The sequence below is a fragment of the Triticum urartu genome, chromosome 4A (genome assembly GCF_056163025.1).
Source record: "Triticum urartu cultivar PI428250 chromosome 4A, HENAU_Tu73, whole genome shotgun sequence".
Classification (NCBI taxonomy): Eukaryota; Viridiplantae; Streptophyta; class Magnoliopsida; order Poales; family Poaceae; genus Triticum; species Triticum urartu.
In genome coordinates this window covers 514,824,341-514,845,313 of record NC_141876.1, presented here as the reverse complement: position 1 = coordinate 514,845,313, position 20,973 = coordinate 514,824,341, and the positions used below count along the sequence as shown (strand labels likewise).

Below are 20,973 nucleotides of genomic sequence, written 5' to 3'. Positions count from 1 at the left end.
CGAATAACCCAAACGCTCCATCCTTGCTACTCGTGTGTGCTGACATTACCATTGCACACGCTATTCTGTGGTGCAATGTTTACGATGCGCATCCCATCACAAACAGTTCATGATTACCAAACGTGTGTGATAAGGAGACTATCATACACATTCACTTCTTCCGAACCGTATGTGATCTGTAATTAAACAAGGTCTGGAAAAAAATGAACATGCAATTGGATAGGGCATGAGTTGTGTGCTAGGGTTAGACATGCAACTAAATAAGGTCTGGAAAAAAAATCATGGTCACACCTGTATAAATTTCCATGACACTTTAGTTATTCGTCCGTGTTTGATGATGAACATGCAACTGACATCGCCAAAAAAATCAAATTTTAAAAAATATAAATTACAAATGAATATTAATTTAATTGATTAAAAAGAAAGGGAAACGAAAAATAACGCAGCCCAGCTCTTTCAGTTCTACCCTTACAAAAAGGCCTGGGCGTAGACAAAAAAAATGAAAATAGCGGAGCAGCGGCACATCTTTCTCTAATAATAAAGTACGGATTGACTCCATGGATTCATCGTCATAATACGTTTTTTTCTCATGGCATAATACGCTTTTACGATTTATATAGACAAGACCGTAATATAAACGCGGTGGTACTAATTTGGGGTTCGCACGTCCTTGGAAATATAAACGATGCGTATGATAACGTTTCGCGTCATCGCGTCCTCGTCCAGGTCAATGCAGCAGGGCTCGACGTAGAGGGCGCGACGGCTCCAGGGCGATGCAGGGAAACAGCGGATCTGGTGCACCGGTCCGAGGTGGACTGGATCGGGGGCGAGAGGCAGGTTCTAGCGAAGGAGGGATGGATTCGGCCGATGCGGCGACCTGCCGGAGAGCGGCAGCGGCGGGGCTGGATCCGGTCAATGGGCAACCACCGGATCAGTTTGGGAGCCCAGCAGCAGCGCTCCGTCCACACCCTGCGCTGGACCGGCAGCAGCACTGCTCCCTCCCTCCTAGCCCCGCGCTAGATTGGCAGCAGCAACGCAGATGGATTCAACCGCCAGCTCGGGCCACGAAGGGCTTGACCCCAGCCACAAATTGCACCCATAGATGTATGCTCGATGGCAGCGCGATGCCCCCCGCTGTCGGGCCCACACCGCCGGACATTGGCGGTGACCGGAGACTGTCGCGATGATTGTTGGTCGGTTGCGGAGCTTGCAACACGAGCTGGTAGCGCCAGCGTTGGCGAGAGAGTGAGGTGTCCCCAGTGCAGTAGGCGGGGGAAAGCTTAAGGCGACCAGTGCCCTCCGGTCCTCATCACTGCACGTCGAGGTCAAGTCTGAGGCTGCAAGCTGCAAGCTGATGCATCCACAGACATCATCGTCGACTGCATCTTCAACCTCCGGATGCCGCTTCCGTACACTGCTTCGTCAACCTCAGCCGTGACCCTTCCTCCCGGTTGCCGTGTTTAATATCCTATTCGTCGGCCGCCTATCTCGAGCACCGCGAGCGAAGGTGGATGCCCTGACTGCCAATCACCAAGGTGAGCTCCAATTTTTGTGGATGTGCAGTTTGTTTGTCGGACGCCACCTAAGCTGTGAAGTTCTACACAATGTGAACTGTTTGTTGTGAGCTCTGTAGTGTTGTGTCCTTTAAAAGTGGGCATGTTAGGCTTGTTGTAGACAGTGCTATGCTTGTTGCTAGCGATTGATTGCTAGATGTGCTATGATTGTTACAGACAGTGGGAATGGTAAGTACTGACGAAGTTTGATTCAGTTGGTTAGTTACTATAAGCAAGAACACGCTATAAGCGCCAAAATGCTAGAGAGAAAAGTTCAAGAGCCAAGAACACAACAGGGTCGTTGACTTGGTAAGCCTCTTTGATGTAATAAATTGGTGTTGGTGGGTCCATGTGGCTGGAGAACCCTTTTTCTCCAAAACGTCGGCACTGCCGTGCTCATCGTACACGCCGGCATGGTGGTGCTCAACTTATGGGAGTAGCCCACGGAACCACCGCCTCTTGGGACATCTAAATAATCACATTTTGCTGATATTTTTCTTCTAATTGATGATTGATTCAATTTGCACGGAGCAATTCTGGAGGAAATAGTACAAGCTAACTCTAAATCATTTCTTAGCTGGTCAACCATGTAATTAGAAAGCACAAATAAGCTACCAAAATGATATAGCTTGGTAGAGAAGTTTGGAATATTAACCTCCTGGTTTAGTTACCCAGGCAATGGAGATCCCACACAATTTTTTGAACTCCCATGCAAATTATTATGACAAGTTGCTTGGTATCTGACAATCTGCTTGTCCTTCTGCTATGCATTTTCAGAAACTCCGCGGAAAGCTGCTGCAGATAGGTGTTATTCTGGTATATTCTTTCTGTAGCCTTTGTTCAGGTAAATCAAACCAAGACTTGGAGACTATAGATAGCCACTCTTTTTCTACCAACCTTTGTTTTTGTTAATAATGAGTCTGACAATGAAGTGACTACATCTCCATCTTTTCACCTTTGTTTCTACTAGGCTTCTCAAAGTTCCATTCCTGTAATATTCTGGAGGACATCTCCCATTACAATCGTTGGGGGTTTTCAATTTATGAGTAAGGCACGCGAAGCTCCCTTACAAACCCAACAAATCGTACTTTGGAATCATTGCATTTTTCTTCATCGGCTTCGTCACATTAAATACGTAAGCAAAAGGCAATATATATATACTACTGGACCCTGAAGCCCCAAATCATCTTCTGTTTTCTATGTACTCCCATGATTATTTAGCAAATGCCAAAAATAGTGTTTCTTTCATGCGTACATCGTTTCGTTTGGAGTTTTGCCCACTTGATCTGAATATGAGGAAGGACAAATATCTTGTAGCAGATCAGATTCAGGTCATGTCATGATTCCTTAAGGGCCTCATTACTGGTGGTGTTTCTTTCTTCCATGGTGATTCCTATTTTTCATAGTTGTACTAGCAGGATTATCATAACAACTAAGCAAATGCCTAGCTGGAAATTTGAGAGGCGTGTGATCAGGTGTCAATACTTAAAGAAAGAGCCTTTAGTTTTTCTTAATCAGAATGCAGAAATTTAAGCATGTAGATCTTTGATGAAAACATAATTAAGATATTGCTGAGGTAATCTCATGTTACCTTTGTATTATGTTAGCCTACTAATTTACTATATCCAGGTCATAATATTGTTGCTATTTTCATGAACTACGTAATGGTTAATGACACAACTCAATGAACTAAGTATTGAGAGCATGGGCTGTTGCGGTGGACCGGTGGTAACGACAAGCTCAGAGGGTTTTGCCACTGTGATCATGTTGGTCGTGCTAGCACTGACAACGTAGAGTATACAATATACTGCTGGGACCAGTGACACTTATTCTACTTCCTTAACAGCGGGTAAATTGGTAATTTTTGGTCGATATAGCAAGTTTGAGAAGACCCAATTTTGTTATACTATGTAAGTTGATACACTTTTTATATGTTCGATTGGTGATATTGGAAATAGCTAAGCTTACTGGTGTGATCCATCTAAGAAAATCTCACACAATGACATAAACCTATATCTAGAATGATACGAGGACTGTGAAATAAGAAGGATGTGATGCTACTATGTTCTGGTGGATTGTAAGATGGCATTTGAGGATTTACTAAGTATTTAATGATTGGAAACATTACTCTTGGTATGTTTATAGGCGAGGCTGCTGGCGCCTTGCATGGATTTCTTTCTTCTTTCTTTCCAGCTCCCTGTAACTGTTTTCTTCTACCGCTTCATAAGTGAAAATCAGCAATCTGCTGCTTTTTCATCAAGAAAAACTCTTGATATGTTTTATTTTTCAGGTCTTGCATACTGTTGTCGGTAATATGTTAGCAAAAGTTCAATGATATTTGTTTAAAGCGAGAATTCTTCACCGTGTTTTAACTTTTACATGCCCTAAAGATAGAAACATCTAATCTTATGAATTTGAATTTGCGCTTCAAGAAAACTTGAATTGACTTGTCCACGACGATTATTTCCAAGTACATCAGTTCAAGGCAGGGGGTTGGCGGGTTCAACTAGGGGCTGCGAGGGTCATCAGATCAGTATGTTCGCGGGTATGGGACGGGCCCACACCAACATCGGCGTTGCAGTGGCGAGCGACAAGGGGCGAAGCTGAGCAGGAGTTGTTGCCCGTGTCAACCCGCGACCGCTATAGCGCGATGTGGAGGGCAACTCCTCCTTGTCCCCCTCCACCTCGAGAATGAAGGAATCCCAGTCATCCTCTTTGCCGGATCTGTCACCTCTGGCATTGTCGATGTCGACATTGGGACAGAGAGGAGGAGGGGAATGGACGTGGAGTGGAGGTGAATCGATGGAGTGCGGATTGAAAGTGAAGTGGACTTAGGGTTTGCTTCGGGTGGGGATTTTAGTGGGGACAAAGTGGGGTCGACGCGGGCTAGCATGGGCCAGGCTAATGTGGCGGACGCGGCCTTCCTATATCTGCCCCAGATTTTGGTTAGATATGATGGGTGCGTGACAACCCATGCCTATAGGGTTGTTATGAGTCATCGGTCTGCGTCGGTTTTTCTGACCGGTTAGTGTCTGGGCCTTTCGACCAGGCGTATAGGGGCGGTTTTTGGTGCTCGGATGTAGATGCTCTCTATTGTGGCGTAGTGAAGGTGGTTGGATCGACGGGTGAAGAAAAAGACAAACATTTGGAGGAAGACCAGCGACAATCAAGCTCGACTAAAACACACATTTCTTTTTAGTTAATTGCAAAGGCACTCCCTTCAAATTTCCATGCATTGTGACCATACGAATATATTTTACTTGTATTATCACTATATTCAAAATAATATTAATTTAGGAAATTACCGAGATTTGTCTGGCTATTATTTCTTTATGCTCTGGTGGAATGGTAAAGAATTACTTCATCCGGTTTGTATGATGGGTATTCTCTGTTAGACATTTTAATCCCTTTGACGTGAAGTATTTTTGCTAACTGCATATATTGCTTGTGCATAATGGGTACGAGTTCAGGTCCTTCAGGAAGATGTTTTTATTATACTTGCTCGAATTTCATGCCAGTGAAGATAAAAACAAAATTTCTGATATTGTGCGAGATTTCTTAAGTGCATAAAATAGTAGATCTTAATTTGTAACAATTTTTTAGAAGGTCAAATTTCCTTTTTGCTATCAATTAACATTGCAAGTGAAGTGGATTTAAATTGTTACTCGATTGGGCCCATGATATCTATTCTCTACACATGAAATTTAACATGCTTTATATTTACATAGCTCCAGCAAAATATTTCAAAAGCCCATGGCAACGCACGGGCATTCTATCATAATAACAGAGGATGGTGCTTGCAGTTGTTGTGGGTGCTGATGGTTCCCCTGTCTTGGTTTTTTGGAATGGTGATTCAAGAAGGAACACCATGGTGTGGGTGGACCATAGGGCTCTTGACCAAGTCGAGTGAATTAATTCTCACAGTTCACCGGTATTACAATTTTATGGTGGGAGTGTCTCCCCAGAATACAGATAAATAGTTTTGAATTATTTCGTAAGATCGGTAGACAACATTTGCTGTGTATTTTATAGTTACCGGCGTTGATTGTATCGTATTGATTTACCTTTTAAAATATTTATGGGTAAATGAAAATCTACAAAAATCTTGGTTTAGTTATATAGGTGAGTTTCAACTCACAACCTCTCTAAGCCTGTAATAAGCTATGAGCTGAATTTCTAACAAGTTTACTTTCTAACAGCTAAATTAACTACAGCCCAAAGGCAGCAGCCTGTTACTATTTTATATCATTTGTTGTTGATTTGTTTTTTTTCAGAATTGCATTGGCAAATCATGAAAGGTGTAATGTTCACGGATTTTTGTTAGATGATCTGTTGGTCCGGTTTAATTTTAGCGGGCATGAGGCATCTGGGTACTACTTACGAATTGATAGCGCACCTTGCTTAAATCCTACTAACAATTTTCTCAAGAATTCATACTAACAAGTGTCTTTGCTTTTTGCTTGATGCATTTAACATGTTCAGGAAACATGTTTCAAGGGCCTTGTTTGTTGATCTGGAGCCCACTGTTAGTAGATTATGGCAGTAAATCATAGTCAGTTTCCTTGTCTACACTTCATCATAGCCTCATATGTACTATTATATGACTGTTGCATTTCATTTTTTTTTTGCAGATAGGTCATGTTGTTGGACGAGGGCGGGCTGGCGGAGGGCGTGTCGGCGGATGACGTGGAGGTCGTGTTCGGCTCCATCGGCCGCATCGTCGGCATCGAGTTCGTGCGCACCAGCGGCCCTAGCTTCGCCTACGTCGGCTTCCACTGCCCCTCCCACAAGGTCATGACCAAGTTCTCCACCGTAAGCATCCACCAGCCCATCAACAATCTCATTGTAACTATGTTTCTACACTTCGGCAGCACTTGATAGTAGCAGATTAGGGTTTTGTTGATTCTCCACATTAGCCGTGTATATTCAGTAATTTGAATGTAGAATTTTGTGTTATGCGAGTAGAGCTTTACCAACTTAATAACAAAGGATGGTGCTTGCAGTTGTTGTGGGTGCTGATGGTTCCCCTGTCTTGGTTTCTTGGAATGGCGATTCAAGAAGGGGCATCATCGTGTGGATGGACCATAGGGCTCTTGACCAAGTCGAGTGAATTAATTATCACAGTTCACCGGTATTGCAATTTTATGGTGGGAGTTTCTCCCTAGAATACAGATAAATAGTTTTGAATTATTTCGTAAGATCGGTAGACAACATTTGCTGTGTATTTTACAGTTACCGGCGTTGATTGTATTGTATTGATTTACCTTTTAAAACATTTATGGGTAAAGGAAAATCTACAAAAATCTTGGTTTATGTTATATAGGTGAGTTTCAACTCACAACCTCTCTAAGCTTGTAATAAGCTATGAGCTGAATTTCTATCAAGTTTGCTTTCATTCTTTTTTTCTAGGGAAACTGGTGATGAAACCCGCAGCTTATCACACATGAGCAGCGGAGGGAGTTAAAATCGTGTGGTATGGAACCATGTGGAAGGGGTGAAGTCTTTTGGGCAGAAAGTTTGGGAGACCTTTATGAAGAGAGCTACGCAAAAACAGGTTGAATGCTTATCCATTTCTCCTTCTTTCACTAAAGGTGATGTATCATTTGTAGTTCTTAATTTTCTAATACGCCATTCTATGCAACTCAAATAGGACACTCGATTGTGTTTCCTCGTCATCCTCTATGTTCTGGTTTGACACCTACTTCTGCAAAGGCAAGCAGATCAGTTTTGCAGTTCATTTAATGTGACACTATTTAAGCTATTAATGCAAAGTGTTTTCATGAGTGAACAAAGATACAATCGATTACCTAAGTGCTTTCTTTGTAGTTTTTTATGTTAGAAGTAAGAGAATAAATGTCTGTGCTGTTAATTTCCAGTATTTCATTTTGTAATGGCGTTTACCTCCAATGTTCAGGAGTTAGGCTTGCTTCCCGGGACTCTTGTTGGGACTTCCCTTATGATGCTTATGCCGGGTGTCTTGGAGTCATGGAAAGTGTGCCAAATGCAGAGTTTAAAGTTGAAAGTAGGTGCCGGTTCCCCTATGTTTTTCTAAAGAAACTATGACTCCTTCTAAAGCTTCACATTTATTTATGTGAAACATTTGTCCCAAAAAAAGACGTAAAAACTTGTGTATTGATGCATTGATAGAGAAAAATAATATGTACAAGCCTAAGATAGGTACACAATGCACAAGATTATGTGGAGCATTCTTTTCTGCGGTATTTGAGGAAGAAGCAATATTCCATTGCATGGTCTTGGTTTGCGGAACATTTACATGCCACATGGCTTTTTCAAAGAATAAGCTATTTATCCCTGGTGTTGGGGAACTATTTTTGTCTGGTGTAGTTTCCTTCATATATTTTACTTCCTTGCCAACGTCTCTATTAATTTTTGTATGTGGTTTGCTCTCCGCGATCATATGTTGGCTATGTTAAGTTAATGCTTTTATTTCTTGAAATTTTAGTGCTTATCTTTTCATTGCACATCCAGCGATGATACCTGAGTTTTGGCTCAAGGAATGTGGCCAAAGTGCAACTGGCGCTTTACTTGATTACATTGCTCAAAACCATATTGCGGCTCCCTTTTCTTGCTAATCAAGCTGCTTCTGAAAGTAAGTTGCATGTTTCTCCCAATGTAGATTGCCTTTTTTCTGACATGATGTAGATTACCTTTGAGGGTGTACCGTGTAAAGGTGTTTACTATTCATCTCAAATTATCCAGGTGTGTCCATTTATGAGTTGATGAAGAAGACATTGCTTTTGATGTCACATGAACAAAGTATGCCTTCTTCTTTCTGCCTTGAGTCAAAACACCCATGTCCTTCCAGATTTTCATGGAAATCGGTTAGAGTTAATCTATGCTTAACCAAGAATGTTGGCTATCTAGATCTTTTTTCTTTGTACATTATGTGATACCAAAAATGGTATGTCTGTTTTAATTAGATTATACAGCTATGAGCGCACACCACGCCCTCCATTTTTAAATATTTGTCTTTTTAGAGATTTCAAATGGACTACCACATACGGATGTATATAAACATATTTTAGAGTGTAGATTCACTCATTTTTCTCCGTATGTAGTCACTTGTTGAAATCTCTAGAAAGACAAATATTTAGGAACAGAGGTAGTATAACACAAAGATCTCAGAACTGTTCAACCAGACTTCTTTTCCTGTCATGAATCTCAACCGTCATTTATGTAAAATTAACATGCCCTTGACATATACATTGTGGTCCGAGTGATTATAGCCAGTTTCACCATTGTTCAGTTTACAACATTATGATATTGCAGATAATTATGGTGATGTTGTCCATAGGATTTCTTGTGCTTCAAATTTTGTTGATCGAAAGCGGAGTAAGGAGCCCATCTTTCATGGAATCATCTACAACGATGCACGACTGGATCGAATTGAAGAGCAAATATATTTTGGTGAGGAAGGACAAATGTTGATTAGGTTTCATTTTAATTAGGCTTCATCTTTGTTGCAGTCAGTTGATTTCAGAAAGTATTACATTCAGATTACTTGAAGATAGACAAAAGCCTGTATTCTTATTAGCTGGTGGTTGAGCCATACAAACGTTGTTCTAATTTCTACAAGGCAAGTCGAGATTGACTTTCAAAACTAAGGATTATGCAGCCATAATCTGACATTAAATTAATTGAATTAGAGAATTGGAGGCTGGAGAAGTCGGTTGCACAGGGCAAAAAAGAAACAGAATTGGCTCATAGTCTGGGGAAATATGATGGGCGAGCAGGTGTGTTGGGCACTCGTCAATGCGAGGCGTCACTGATCAATATACTAACACCCTGCTTTAGACCTGGCGTATCCAACTAGATGTGCATGCTTAGCAACCTCAAAGAGTCTGTTGGAGACACATTTGTGCATACCTGCGATGGCTCATGCGTCCTTTCACTTAATTAGAATTTTCTTCTTAATGATACGACTGTTGTTAGTTATTTTTGGATTCGAATTTAATTTGTGTGGAGTTCCTTAATGCACAATATGACAGATTAACTTGTTGTTTCAGTTCAGTTCGTAGGCGTAGCTTTCTCATTTGGTATGTGGTATACAATGTACTTTATCAATATGGTGACTTTTTGATAGTTGTGATGTTACCACTTCTGCATTTAGTATGTCATATATAATCTATCTGTATGATAATGGTTGTCATCTTGATTCTTGGATCCAAATCAAACGACACATGTGACAGCCGTGGCAGCCTCGGCCCGTGGTGGCCGAAAGGGTGCGCAACATGGAGGCATGGAGGTGAGGCAAGAGAGGTCGTGGTCAGACTGGTACTGCACTGAGTGTAGAGGAGTTTGGTGTATACGGTAATTCTTCCTACATTGTTGTTATTGATTGATGGTGAATCTAAAAGGATGGAGAAGAAAACCCTAAAAATTTGCGTGTGGAGGTGGAAGGTTGGGTTTGTGAGCTAGGTGTGCCATTGATGTCAGTGGCGAAGTTGGATCAGGAAAGAAGAAGAACATGAGTGATTTAACGGTAAATAAGAAATCAATAATGCTGCTTGATGTGCATGATGATGTTCATATGATTGATGTTGAGCCTATACAATATGTACCACACCCGTTGCAACGCACGGGCAAATTGAATCTATTATGCTAACTTTTATGCGATGTTATTATAAGTATTTATGCCATCTTCTTCTTTAGAAAACAGGTTAGTAGAAATTCTCTTTTCTCGCCTTTCTTATTACATGGACTCAACTAACAATGTGGCAATAGGTTCTATCACTCGGGTAAAGAGCGCACACAGCTGGACGTCGTATATTCCTTTAATCTAGGTAACCTACAACTTGGTCAATTCCAATTCCAATTCCAATTTATTTTTGTTATCACTATATTTTTTATATTATTAATTGAAATTATTGCAGGAATATGTCTAGCTATTTTGTTTTTCATTTTATGCTCTGGTGGAATGGTAAAGAATTGGTCAAGCCGGTTTGCGCGGTGAGTATTGTCCGTTAGATGTTTTAAGACCTTCGGCGTGAAATTTTCATATTAACTACATATATTGTTTGTGCAGGATGAGTATGAGTTGAGGAAGCAATTTTTTATTATACTTGCTAAAACATCATGGGAATGAAACTAAAGGCAACTTTCATGATATTGATAGTTTTGTAATAGATGTTAAGGTCGAACATCGTTACATGGACATGTCGTTAATCTTTTTTTATCAATTTACGTTGCAAAAATGAATTTCAATTATTCAATAATTGTGTTTGTGTTATATTATTTGTATGTGTGGTATTCAATATGTAACTCTTGCAAACTATTTCAAGAGCCCGTGGCAACGCACGGGCACTCTACTAGTATATTTGGTCCAGGAGTAGTACATAGAGCATTTCTGGATCAGATATACACACGCTATTCACCTTCATAACCCGATTTTTTTGCTTATGATGATGTTTATTATCGGAAAGCTCTTGACAAAAGCATCAAGTAATGGGCCAATACTCAAATAACTGACTCACCTACAATCTTTTTTTCTAAGGCAGTATTATATACACAATAATAATTTTTTACATTTTTCTTATTGGGAGGCCTGAGACATTGCTGAAGCCTTTTGAAGTGATCGATTTGAGACACTAAAGACTCTGGAGAGCGTTTGTGTGGAGTTTGTTTCTTTTGTTCTGCATAACTGTGATGCCTTGATGCGGGGTTGTATTGTGATCTGAACTTTAGTTTGGTTCGATGCGTGTTGATGGTGCTTCAGGGTTTTCGCCTCGTAGTGGGCGTTTCGATTGCGAGCGCTCACAGCGGGTTTCCCTGAAGTGCTTGATCCCGCTGTTTCCCTTTCCCTTGTTTGAACTTGGAACTGGCTGTATTTCCGTTATATTTTTAATGGAAAGGGGATTAGCCCGGGTCAAAAAAAACATTTTTCTTATTGTTGCAAATATATATCTTGGTAGTTATAAATGATACATCTATTTGATCATCAGATGCTTATCTGTAGTGTGTAGGAGAGTTTTTTTGATTGGAAATGACTTTTGATTCTTGGTTCTTGAGGTGGTATATTACTCTGAAGCACTTCAATTCTTGGCTCTGGCTAAGCATAATATATTACTTTACTACCGAGATTTGGCTACTAATGATATATGTTACCATTGTTTTTGTTGTCTTTGATAGTATAAAAGATCGGAAGTGCATCAACTATCACTGCTCCTGTTTGTTGGTAGATTTGGCAAACCCTCTAAGTTCATTTTCCATGAAAATATAGTTTGTAACACTGGTTCGAATTAATATATTGATATAAGTAGGGCAATATCCAAGTTTCTTTATACTGATATAAGTTCAGAATTTGCAACACCATTCAACTACTTACACAAGAGCCTTGTGGATAATCATACTTGATCCTGTGTGCTCTCATCTGTAGGTATGGGTTTCACATCGTTGTCAATTTTGATATGTTTCACGGGATGAATGATGCGTCAGATTCTTCTAAAACTGCCACTATTCAGTATGTATCCGTCGCAACCCTAAGTTATGTCTGTCATGCATTCATTATCTTTATTTTTTGAGGCTCAATCCACTTTTAGCTTTTGTCCTCTTGGATACGTCCCCCTTGAACAGCTTGGATTCAGTCATCAAGTCCATCATAGGTTTCTGCTGGATGCCCAGCATCCGCTTGCACTTAGACAGGGAGGGAGGGAAGGAGCTGCCATATTGAAGCATCCCATATTTATGCTTACCCCGATCTCTAGAGTCAAGGATCCTTCACTGATTGAAATATGCAAATACTGAGCTATGCTAACTAGAGTAATGCTATCTACTTTATGTCAGCGCATTTTATTTGATTCTTGCGGTATCTAGACAATATTGCACGACCAAATCATAACAGACCGGGTGATTGACGTTCACCTACCTGTAAGGATTCTCCCAGGTTGTATCTATCGAGGAGTGAGCGGAGGAGCAGGGTTAGGAGATGCCCATTGTGGCCTAGCAGCTGATGTCTCCCCGGTGGCTTCATAATATGCCAGACTGCTTCTTGTGTGTTTGCAGCTTGCTAAACATTCATCAAAATTATGGTTCGCTTGCACCTTGTACTAGTATGAATTTTTGCCATATCCCACTTCAGGGCATAATTTTTTTTTGAAACGGCAGCGCACAAATTAAGTTTTTTTTATATCGGATCGATATTTGTATGGTTGACTTCGACAGAACCTTTTACAATCAGCTACATAGTATGGTAAATCACTAAACTGTAATGCTTCAGTCTCCCTGTGTTCTAAAAATAAAATGCTTGGAACTTTTAACTTATCAAGCAATGACTTTATTTACTCATATGTGTATTGTTTGATTCGGAGGCTAACAATAACTTTTGACCAACTATTGGGAGACCACTATCTTATCTTAGAAACAGAAGTATTATTAACTTTTGACAAACTATTGTTAAGTACACTATTGGGAGTCTTGAGCCATGTTTGTGTTGTTAGGGGCATGAATTTTTTTTCTCCCGTTGCAACGCATGGGCATATATTAGGTGGCATCGTTGGTCCGTGTAAAACGGGTTTAAACTTGGCGAAGCTATTGAACAACACTCTTGCTTTCTTCTGTTAGGACCCTTTATCAATCATTGAGCCACGCCAAGTTTTTGAGATGGTAATGAAGCCTGCCACATTAAATTTGTCCCTCCCCTTGGTTCTTTGTTATTTATTCTTTTGAATTCCTGAATTTTCTCTGCAAAATAAGTCTTGCTTTGCCAGAAGATTGAACTGTTTCTTTTCAGCTACGATCATCTAATCTCATATATGTGTTCATTTGAACTTATTTACTCTTTTGACTGTTGATTTGGTTTGCTTTGCCTGAAGATTGAACTGTTTCTTTTTACTGTTGATTTATGAACTCCAAGTACTGATGTGCATAATTAAGCATCTGTTCATCAGGTGTCATTGTATATGGACAAGTCTGCAGGGGTTTGCCAGTCGGACTTCCATGATTGCAAATTGTCGTTCCTGCAAATTATATGTGATCACGATCTTTTTGTTGAGATGACTGGTATGTATCCTGCTGTAAATTCATGTACTACCAACCTAGGGAACTATAAATATTCCAGTTTGCCAAATTATTTTAATAGACCAGCAATATTGTTCAGAGACTTTGGTCGTCCTCCACAGCGGGATGCGACCTCCCTGGAGCAGCGGGTCAGGCGCATCATCGGAGGGGGAGAAGATCTTGTTATCTACAACAACATTGAGTGAACCGCCGTCGAACTGAAGCGCGCCTCCTATAGCTGCGACCCTGTGTTGGCCCTGCCCGCGTACGTCCGCTAAGACCGGAAACAGAGCAGAAAAGGAGTTCAAATGTCCTCTCTCTGTTTTTCCTCCCTCTAGGAGGGCGTTGCCGGAGCAGTTAAGCCATGCGGAGGTTTGAAAATGGCACAGGAGGCGGCCTAAGGGTGGCACGGCGTACAATCCCTCTACTGTCATTTTATATCTCTGAATTTTTTTGCTGCATGCGCAGGTGTTTCAGGCAGAAACAGTAATAGCATCGACTAGGAGGAGCAAGACAAGAAGCAACGACAACTACCATTGCTGGCTAAGCTACCTACTACGATGCCCGCCTCTCTTTGCAATGGCCAAAGCACACAACAATCCACAGTTTGGTGAATTTTCCCCCCACTTTGGTGACATGGGACGGATTGTGGGCAACAACATTTTAGAAGAATCGGTAGTAGAAACGTGAATGTTAAAGCCAATGGGTTAGAAAACTATAAGGATACTTCGGAATATGCATATTAGTGGAAAAATAATATCAAGATGTTCATATTCTTAGTCTACATCTCTGCGACCATACTGTTGGAAATTGTGGACTACACGGTCTACCCTCTAATTCCTCTGCCTTTTCCGTGGTGCCGCTCACAATGCGTTTGAGGCTAGAGGGTAGGGACCTATTTATAGACTCCACTTCCAGGCTTTTCATTATTCCACCTGTTTCCGGAAAGATCCGTGTGACTCCTGCGCAATGTTACCAACCACGATCAAACATGCCAGTTTTCCGAGTCTAAATATACTAGTCCCTAGCACACATGTGTGAGTCATGTGCCATGATTAGATTGTATATGTGAGATCAATTTCTAATCTTAATCATGTGGGTCAACAGCCTGCAGAGCTGGTCCTGCAAAACAAACCCAGCTTTTCCACCATGTGATGTCCCGGGAAAAATACATACGTACATATAAATTCCAGTAGAGTCGATCCCTATTAATTCCTCTATTGTATTCCATCACATCCTCGGCACCTCGAGTATTACTTCCTCGAGTTAAATTCCGCATCAATTATTCCCCGTCACAAACATTAATAATATGAATAATTCCAGATTGAGTTAAATAAATAATAACCATGTTGAGTAAATGTTGAAGCCACAAAAATATCCAACATCTCCCACTTGGCTGAAACATATTAATCAATAAATGAAGTTCCATGTGTAAACATGTTTTGAAAAGAATTTCCTGACTATAGTCAGTGAACCTGCACTATATTAGTATTATTATACAAATAAATGAATTATACATACCTGAGTTTAATCATTCCACACCTCGTGTATACAATGGTAACTTCCTCAATGTGTTTAACTTTAACCATAAACTTCAAAATAAGTGACAGGTTGTGATGCACATTCCACGATCATATATGATGTGTGAAATTCCCTTAGCTACACATAATTCCTTCCACCGCCTGAATGCGCGACAATAGATTCCGATAGCTAATGTTGATAGTATAATGAAAATATATTCAAATTCCAATACCATTTAGTATCCCCTTTCTCCTCATGAGTTCAAACATAATTCCTCACTGAGTATGATTTCTCTTATCAAGGTATTTTAACAAGTTTGCTATTTTCCATAGAAAATATTTCAAAATATTCCCTATGTAGTTCCACTCCCAAAACATAGGAAGCTTCAAACATTCCTTTCATATGAAAGTTATAATATGGCCAAGCTTTAACTTCCATCAACGTGACTTTATCATTGCAAATAGTAATAACAAAGTAACATATATAATAATGCAATTTTCACATACCTTTGTACATGGTCACCTCACTCCATTTATAAGACCATATGACCTGCTATTCCATTGATGTGAAGCTTGTTTCAAGGCCACAAATTGATATATTATGTTGCAAACTTCATATTTCCTCTTTGTCCAAAGATTTCCGGCTACGACATATATGATTATTTTCCTCCTGATTCCAAACATATGGGCTGCGGTTGTTTGGTAAAAACAATAAGTTCCCAAACTTCTATCTTTCCTCGTTGAGTTTCTTCCCGCGTTACTTCCACCCATACCGTGCATTGATAGAAAATTTAAGCCTTCTTAAGAGACTTTAATTATTCCTCAGAAAAATTTAGAGTGACTTCCCCCAGCAACACACGATAATTATCTAGAAATGATTTTCCAAGTTATTTCCTCCCACTTATCCTAAGCATATTAGTATTAGGAGTTTCACTTGTATTTTCCATTGGGGTAAAGATTATATTCTAGTATAATTGCCAATAATTCCACCATTATCCATAAAAATACCGGCTCCCACTTTCCACCACTTTTCCTTTTCCAGATCAAAATCCATACCCTTGACCCACTAGAATAACAATTAGCAAAACCTGGTGTGTGTTGTGTAGTAATTGAGAACTTCTTTTCAAAATAAAATAGTTCCTTCCAGTCCAGTCCACAAACCATAAGGAGTGACTGTAGATGAAAAATGGTATAAATGCAATATGCAATGCTTCTTCCAAAGAAAAAAGAAGTATCAAAGATATTTACTTCCTCCACTCAATTGTGAAGTATACAGGAGTATTAAAGATATTCAATTCCTCATATCATATGAAGTAGACAATATATTACAATGGTGAATAAAGTTCCATGCACTTATTCAATTGATATATTCCTGAAGTGTACTTCCCCTACGAATCAGTTGTTAGAACTTTGAAATCCTTTAATCAACTGATTCTCCACGTCAGTACATTATGTGAACAACACAATAAAACTTTCCGACTTGTTTAATGAAAGGTAAACATATAACCATATAAAGTGTGATCATCAATGAGTGATATGATAAACAATCTAACCTCTAGTGGGAGTGTCGAAAAAAATACCATAAGTATGTATATATAAAATGATGTGAAGCTTTTTGCCTCCTTCCACCTTAAGAAAAGGCGTGCAAGTCAAATATCCATTATACATGTGCTTCAGAAAACCAAATTCCTCCCACTAAAGTTTTGAATTCCTGAATCAGTAAGCCACTTGATTCGGTTCCATGATATGTGACCAAGTCGTCCATGACAAACATAATAAATCACAAGCATGAATTCCCATTATCAGCATTCCTCTCTATGGAGTCATCTTCCCCAAACAACAATTTAGGTTTCTAACTTCCAATGGACCATCAAGAAAGAATAGACCATCGTGTGAAATTCCGTAATGCACTAATTTTACCATTGAGAAATATTTCCACTCTTCCTTTTCCAAATAGTATTTCGTAAACAATGGGTTCCAAGATAGAACCAAAAATTAAATCCCTACACACTGAAGTTGCATAGTGTGTCGTATAACAATAATACCTTTCCTCCATCAAGGAGTTTCATGGCAAAATTTCCAATTCCAAAGTGTATAAGATTTAGCAGCAATGGCAAAAACACACAAAATATATAATTTCCTTTGGTGCTGTTAGGATGTTAATAAAATTGCTATTGTATTCCAGCAATATAATACATAGAAGCTTAAATCCACATTCCAACTATTTGAGAAAATATTGACATATAAATATTTAATGCAAATATTCACAATGTGCATACCGTTAAGTGAGAGCAAATTTCCTTAATTTCTCATGGAGTGGTTCCCATCTTCCTCCATAAATAAGTGATTGTCATAATAGACACTTTTTGAATTCCTTCCCATGCAAGGTTAGTATAATAGTGTATCCATCAACAATAATTTTCCTCCACAACGGAGTTTGTGGGCATAATTTACAATTCCAATTTTATTAACTTTAGCATTTCCTTGGAATTTCTTGCATGGAAGTATATGATATATAACAAGAATGCACAATACAACTTCCTCTTTGCCAATTGAATTGATAAAATATTATATCTTCCTCTTCGAGGTGCAACCAGTAATTTTTGGTCAAATCCTTCCCACGGGGAGTTTCGATCTTCCTCCATAGAGCAAATGATGTCCCATATTGCACAGTATCAAATGAAGTTAGATTGGAAAATCAATTATTTTGATCAATTTGGCAGAGTTAGAAATAACCAATATAAGCCAGTAATATGTATTTTCCAAGAGACATCAACCGAAAAATGAAGACAATATTCCAGATTGCACCTATTTTCCATGCAATTTGTTCACTATGGTATGAACCTAACATAAGTATGCAAGCCATTTGACACCTATAATATATTTCCTTTTCCTCAATAGCGGCTTTCTGAATTTGGCCTTGTCCAGTTTGTTTCAATCAATGATGTGATGGATAATTTCCACGGAAAATACATCATAATATTCCATCTTCCAAAGCCGATTAATTCCTTGTGCTTTCTCTCCCAAATCAGGGTGTGCACAAGTATTAAGACAATCAAGAAATACCAGCCTTCCTCGTTATAATCTGAGCCTTATAGAGAAATAAAGTAGACGTGGACTTCAGCATGTAGATGCGTATATAAGAATAAATTCCTTGCTCCTTGTGCAAGATGGACCAGTAGAACGAGTAGTTTTGTATATAAACAACAGCAACAAAGCTTCCTTCCTGCACCATCTTTGCTGCTGGTGTCCTTCCTAATCAATTTTGACTGGCCCACCTGCATCTTGTCTCACCGGCGTCTTGGTTATGAACAGCAGCAAGCAGCAGCAGGCGTGGGCAAGCCCTGGAGCTTCAATCTTCCCCGAGCAGCTAGCTCGCTCAGCAGAAGGCGTGGGTCCCGCATGAGTTCGACGAGCGACGAGATGCAGCGAGGAAACGCCGATCCGACTGTCGATGCCTCGACGGCACGCCGGAGCTTAGATGGACCGATCTGTAGCAAGGTATCTCGAGGAAGCGCAGAACAAATCGATCTTGTTTAATTCCCAACTTCTCATGCACAACATGCAAATAGTACAAGTAACAGCAGCCGAAGTGATTTGCTTGGTCCGCACACACATTAAAGAAGCAAGACAGGACTTGGATTTCATCACGTGAACCTGCTGTTTGTCCACTCCACGATCGCGTGCGTGGCAGAATCCTCCGAGCCAGCGAGTGTCTTCTTCCGTTCCGTCGATCGTGTTAAAAGCCATGAATTAATCTATTTTGTCCTCCAGATCAAGTATAGCCACGTGAAAAGGCTCCAATAATTCCGTGCTTGATGCACGCAGGAGATAGCATAATACGCATCGATCTTACGTACATCCGTCAGGCAAATCGACATGGCGTTGAATTAGAGTACCAGGCGGATGGCGGATAGCGCAGAATTGCAGGGCGATGGAGCAGTTCAATCTCACGAGGGACGTCAGAGTATTCCAAGGCACCGGCGGGAGAGGCAGAGTTGGCAGCGGAACGGATCGGATGGCGGCGATTAGGGTTACGGGCGACCGTGATGGAAAGGTGCCGCTCACAATGCGTTTGAGGCTAGAGGGATAGAGACCTATTTATAGACTCCATCTTCAGGCTTTTCATTATTTCACCTATTTCTACAAAGATTCATGTGACTCCTGGGCAATGTTATCAATCACGATCAAATATGCCAGTTTTCCGAGTCTAAATATACTAGTCCCTAGCACACATGTGTGAGTCATGTGCCATGATTAGATTGTATATATGAGATCAATTTCCAATCTTAATTATGTGGGTCAACAGCCTGCAGAGCCGGTCCTGCAAAACAAACTCAGCTTTTCCACCATGTGATGTCCCGGGGAAAATACATACGTACATATAAATTCCAGTAGAGTCGATCCCTATTAATTCCTCTATTGTATTCCATCACATCCTCGGCATCTCGAGTATTACTTCCTCAAGTTAAATTCCGCATCAATTATTCCCCGTCACAAATATTAATAATATGAATAATTCCAGATTAAGTTAAATAAATAATAACCATGTTGAGTAAATGTTGAAGCCACAAAAAAATCCAACACATACTAAGAAACATATACAGAGGTATGAACTTAATTCATTCATGCAGTAATTCTAAGCTCCCAGACAACATCATCAAGAAACATAACCTAGTTCCTCCGTTCCGAATTACTTGTCGCAAGTATGGATGTATCTAGATGTATTTTAATTTTAGATATATCAAAATAATCTGGAACGGAGGGAGTATAAGGCTTACAGAATCCGTTACAGAATACTCTACCAGAGTCCGCACCACTAGTTGCTCAACAATATGTACACGCACATACGGGAGTGCTACACTAGTTTCAGACGTTGACGAAGGGCGTGCCGGTGATGAACTCGGTGACGGCGAGTGCGACGAGGCCGAGCATGGCGAAGCGGCCGTTCCATAGCTCGGCGTCGGCGGTCCATACGCCGCTGGACTTGCTCTCCACGCTCTGTCCCTGAAGCAGCGGCACCAGAGACGCCACGGAGAACACAGCCGCGGTTGTCAGGAACCATCCCAGCCCGGCGCCGCTGCCGGCCTGGTCGAGTAGCCCGCCGCCGCGCGCCGCCTCGACGGAGAGTGCCGCCACGAAGCCCACCATGGCGAGCCGGCCGTTGATGCGCTCCGGCGCCGGGCCGCTGAACGCGAGCGCGTCCCAGACCGAGGGGTTAGCCTTGGCCTTGGGCTTGGGCGCCACCGGGGTCGGGCTCGGGCTTGGGGTGGGGCTGGGGGAGGATGTCGATGCGCTCGTCGTCGTCTCCTTGGTCGGCTCGACATCCGGCTGCAGGGACAGGGCATCGTGAGTCAGCAGAGCACACTTAAACTTGAGTTGTACGTACAGTACGGAGTAAACGAAAGAGGCTTACCTCGGTCTGGGCCCTGACGAGGAGAGCGCGCCGGCGCGGCACCGCCGGAGACCAGGAGGCGGAGCGGCCGACGACGGCGGCACCGGCGAAGGAGCTCAAGGCCACCATGGTCGCCATTACTCACAGCAGGAAGCAGGGAGTGGCTAGATCACACTTGGTTCGTTGTGGGCTGTTGATTCTGTGTGCTGTTGCCGATGACGAGTGTGCGTTTATGTAGGACGCGGGGAGGACGAGCTAGCCCGGCCGTGAGGAGGTGGCTGCGGCGGTGGCCACGTCGGCGGGCACTCCTCAGCCGCGAACGTGTAGAAGTTGCGCGTGCAGCGAGAGCCGGGGCACGACGTGGACGTCCCGGGCACCATGCAGAGGGCCTCCGGAGCTCGCCAAAACGTGCCAGAAGAAAGGTGGCACAAGTGAACTCCAGCACTCCACGGGTCGTGGAAGACTCCGGAAAGTGCCAGGGACAGCACGA

General features: G+C 41.3%; 2 protein-coding genes across 14 annotated transcripts; one reads left to right on the top strand and one right to left on the bottom strand.

Moving 5' to 3' along the window:
* The first annotated feature begins 742 nt into the window (after positions 1-742).
* On the top strand, positions 743-10,803 carry LOC125552407 (protein REPRESSOR OF SILENCING 3-like). Of its 13 annotated transcripts, XR_015601468.1 has the most exons (14): positions 743-1,535; positions 2,331-2,397; positions 5,828-5,923; positions 6,036-6,105; positions 6,185-6,365; positions 6,557-6,876; positions 6,963-7,107; positions 7,204-7,265; positions 7,468-7,575; positions 8,043-9,884; positions 9,975-10,056; positions 10,299-10,357; positions 10,448-10,523; positions 10,600-10,803. XR_015601468.1 is itself a non-coding variant. In XM_087518737.1 (13 exons), exons 5-7 carry the CDS (start codon positions 6,192-6,194, stop codon positions 6,810-6,812), a joined length of 345 nt encoding a protein of 114 aa, XP_087374863.1. In that variant the 5' UTR covers positions 744-1,535; positions 2,331-2,397; positions 5,828-5,923; positions 6,036-6,105; positions 6,185-6,191; the 3' UTR covers positions 6,813-6,876; positions 6,963-7,107; positions 7,204-7,265; positions 7,468-7,575; positions 8,043-10,357; positions 10,448-10,523; positions 10,600-10,803. The 13 variants fall into 13 exon arrangements, 5 of the variants coding, with proteins under 5 accessions (XP_087374863.1, XP_087374867.1, XP_087374865.1 ...); XR_015601466.1 differs by having other exon boundaries at positions 8,043-8,163; positions 8,844-10,357; XR_015601464.1 differs by having other exon boundaries at positions 8,043-9,150; positions 9,221-10,357.
* Positions 10,804-19,690: 8,887 nt separating this feature from the next.
* LOC125552406 (high molecular mass early light-inducible protein HV58, chloroplastic) lies at positions 19,691-20,717 on the bottom strand. Its single transcript, XM_048715952.2, has 2 exons — positions 20,505-20,717; positions 19,691-20,419 (listed from the first exon to the last, which is right to left on the bottom strand). Exons 1-2 carry the CDS (start codon positions 20,619-20,621, stop codon positions 19,958-19,960), a joined length of 579 nt encoding a protein of 192 aa, XP_048571909.1. The 5' UTR covers positions 20,622-20,717; the 3' UTR covers positions 19,691-19,957.
* Positions 20,718-20,973: the final 256 nt, after the last annotated feature.

Excerpts from the sequence above, each read along its gene's own strand:
- LOC125552406 (XM_048715952.2), bottom strand. The coding sequence starts at position 20,621 with ATGGCGACCATGGTGGCCTTGAGCTCCTTCGCCGGTGCCGCCGTCGTC. Across the intron at positions 20,420-20,504 it reads TCGTCAGGGCCCAGACCGAG|CCGGATGTCGAGCCGACCAA; the intron begins GTAAGCCTCTTT and ends CTGTCCCTGCAG.
- LOC125552407 (XM_087518737.1), top strand. The coding sequence starts at position 6,192 with ATGTTGTTGGACGAGGGCGGGCTGGCGGAGGGCGTGTCGGCGGATGAC. Across the intron at positions 6,366-6,556 it reads TCATGACCAAGTTCTCCACC|TTGTTGTGGGTGCTGATGGT; the intron begins GTAAGCATCCAC and ends TGGTGCTTGCAG. Across the intron at positions 6,701-6,785 it reads ACCGGTATTGCAATTTTATG|TTACCGGCGTTGATTGTATT; the intron begins GTGGGAGTTTCT and ends TGTATTTTACAG.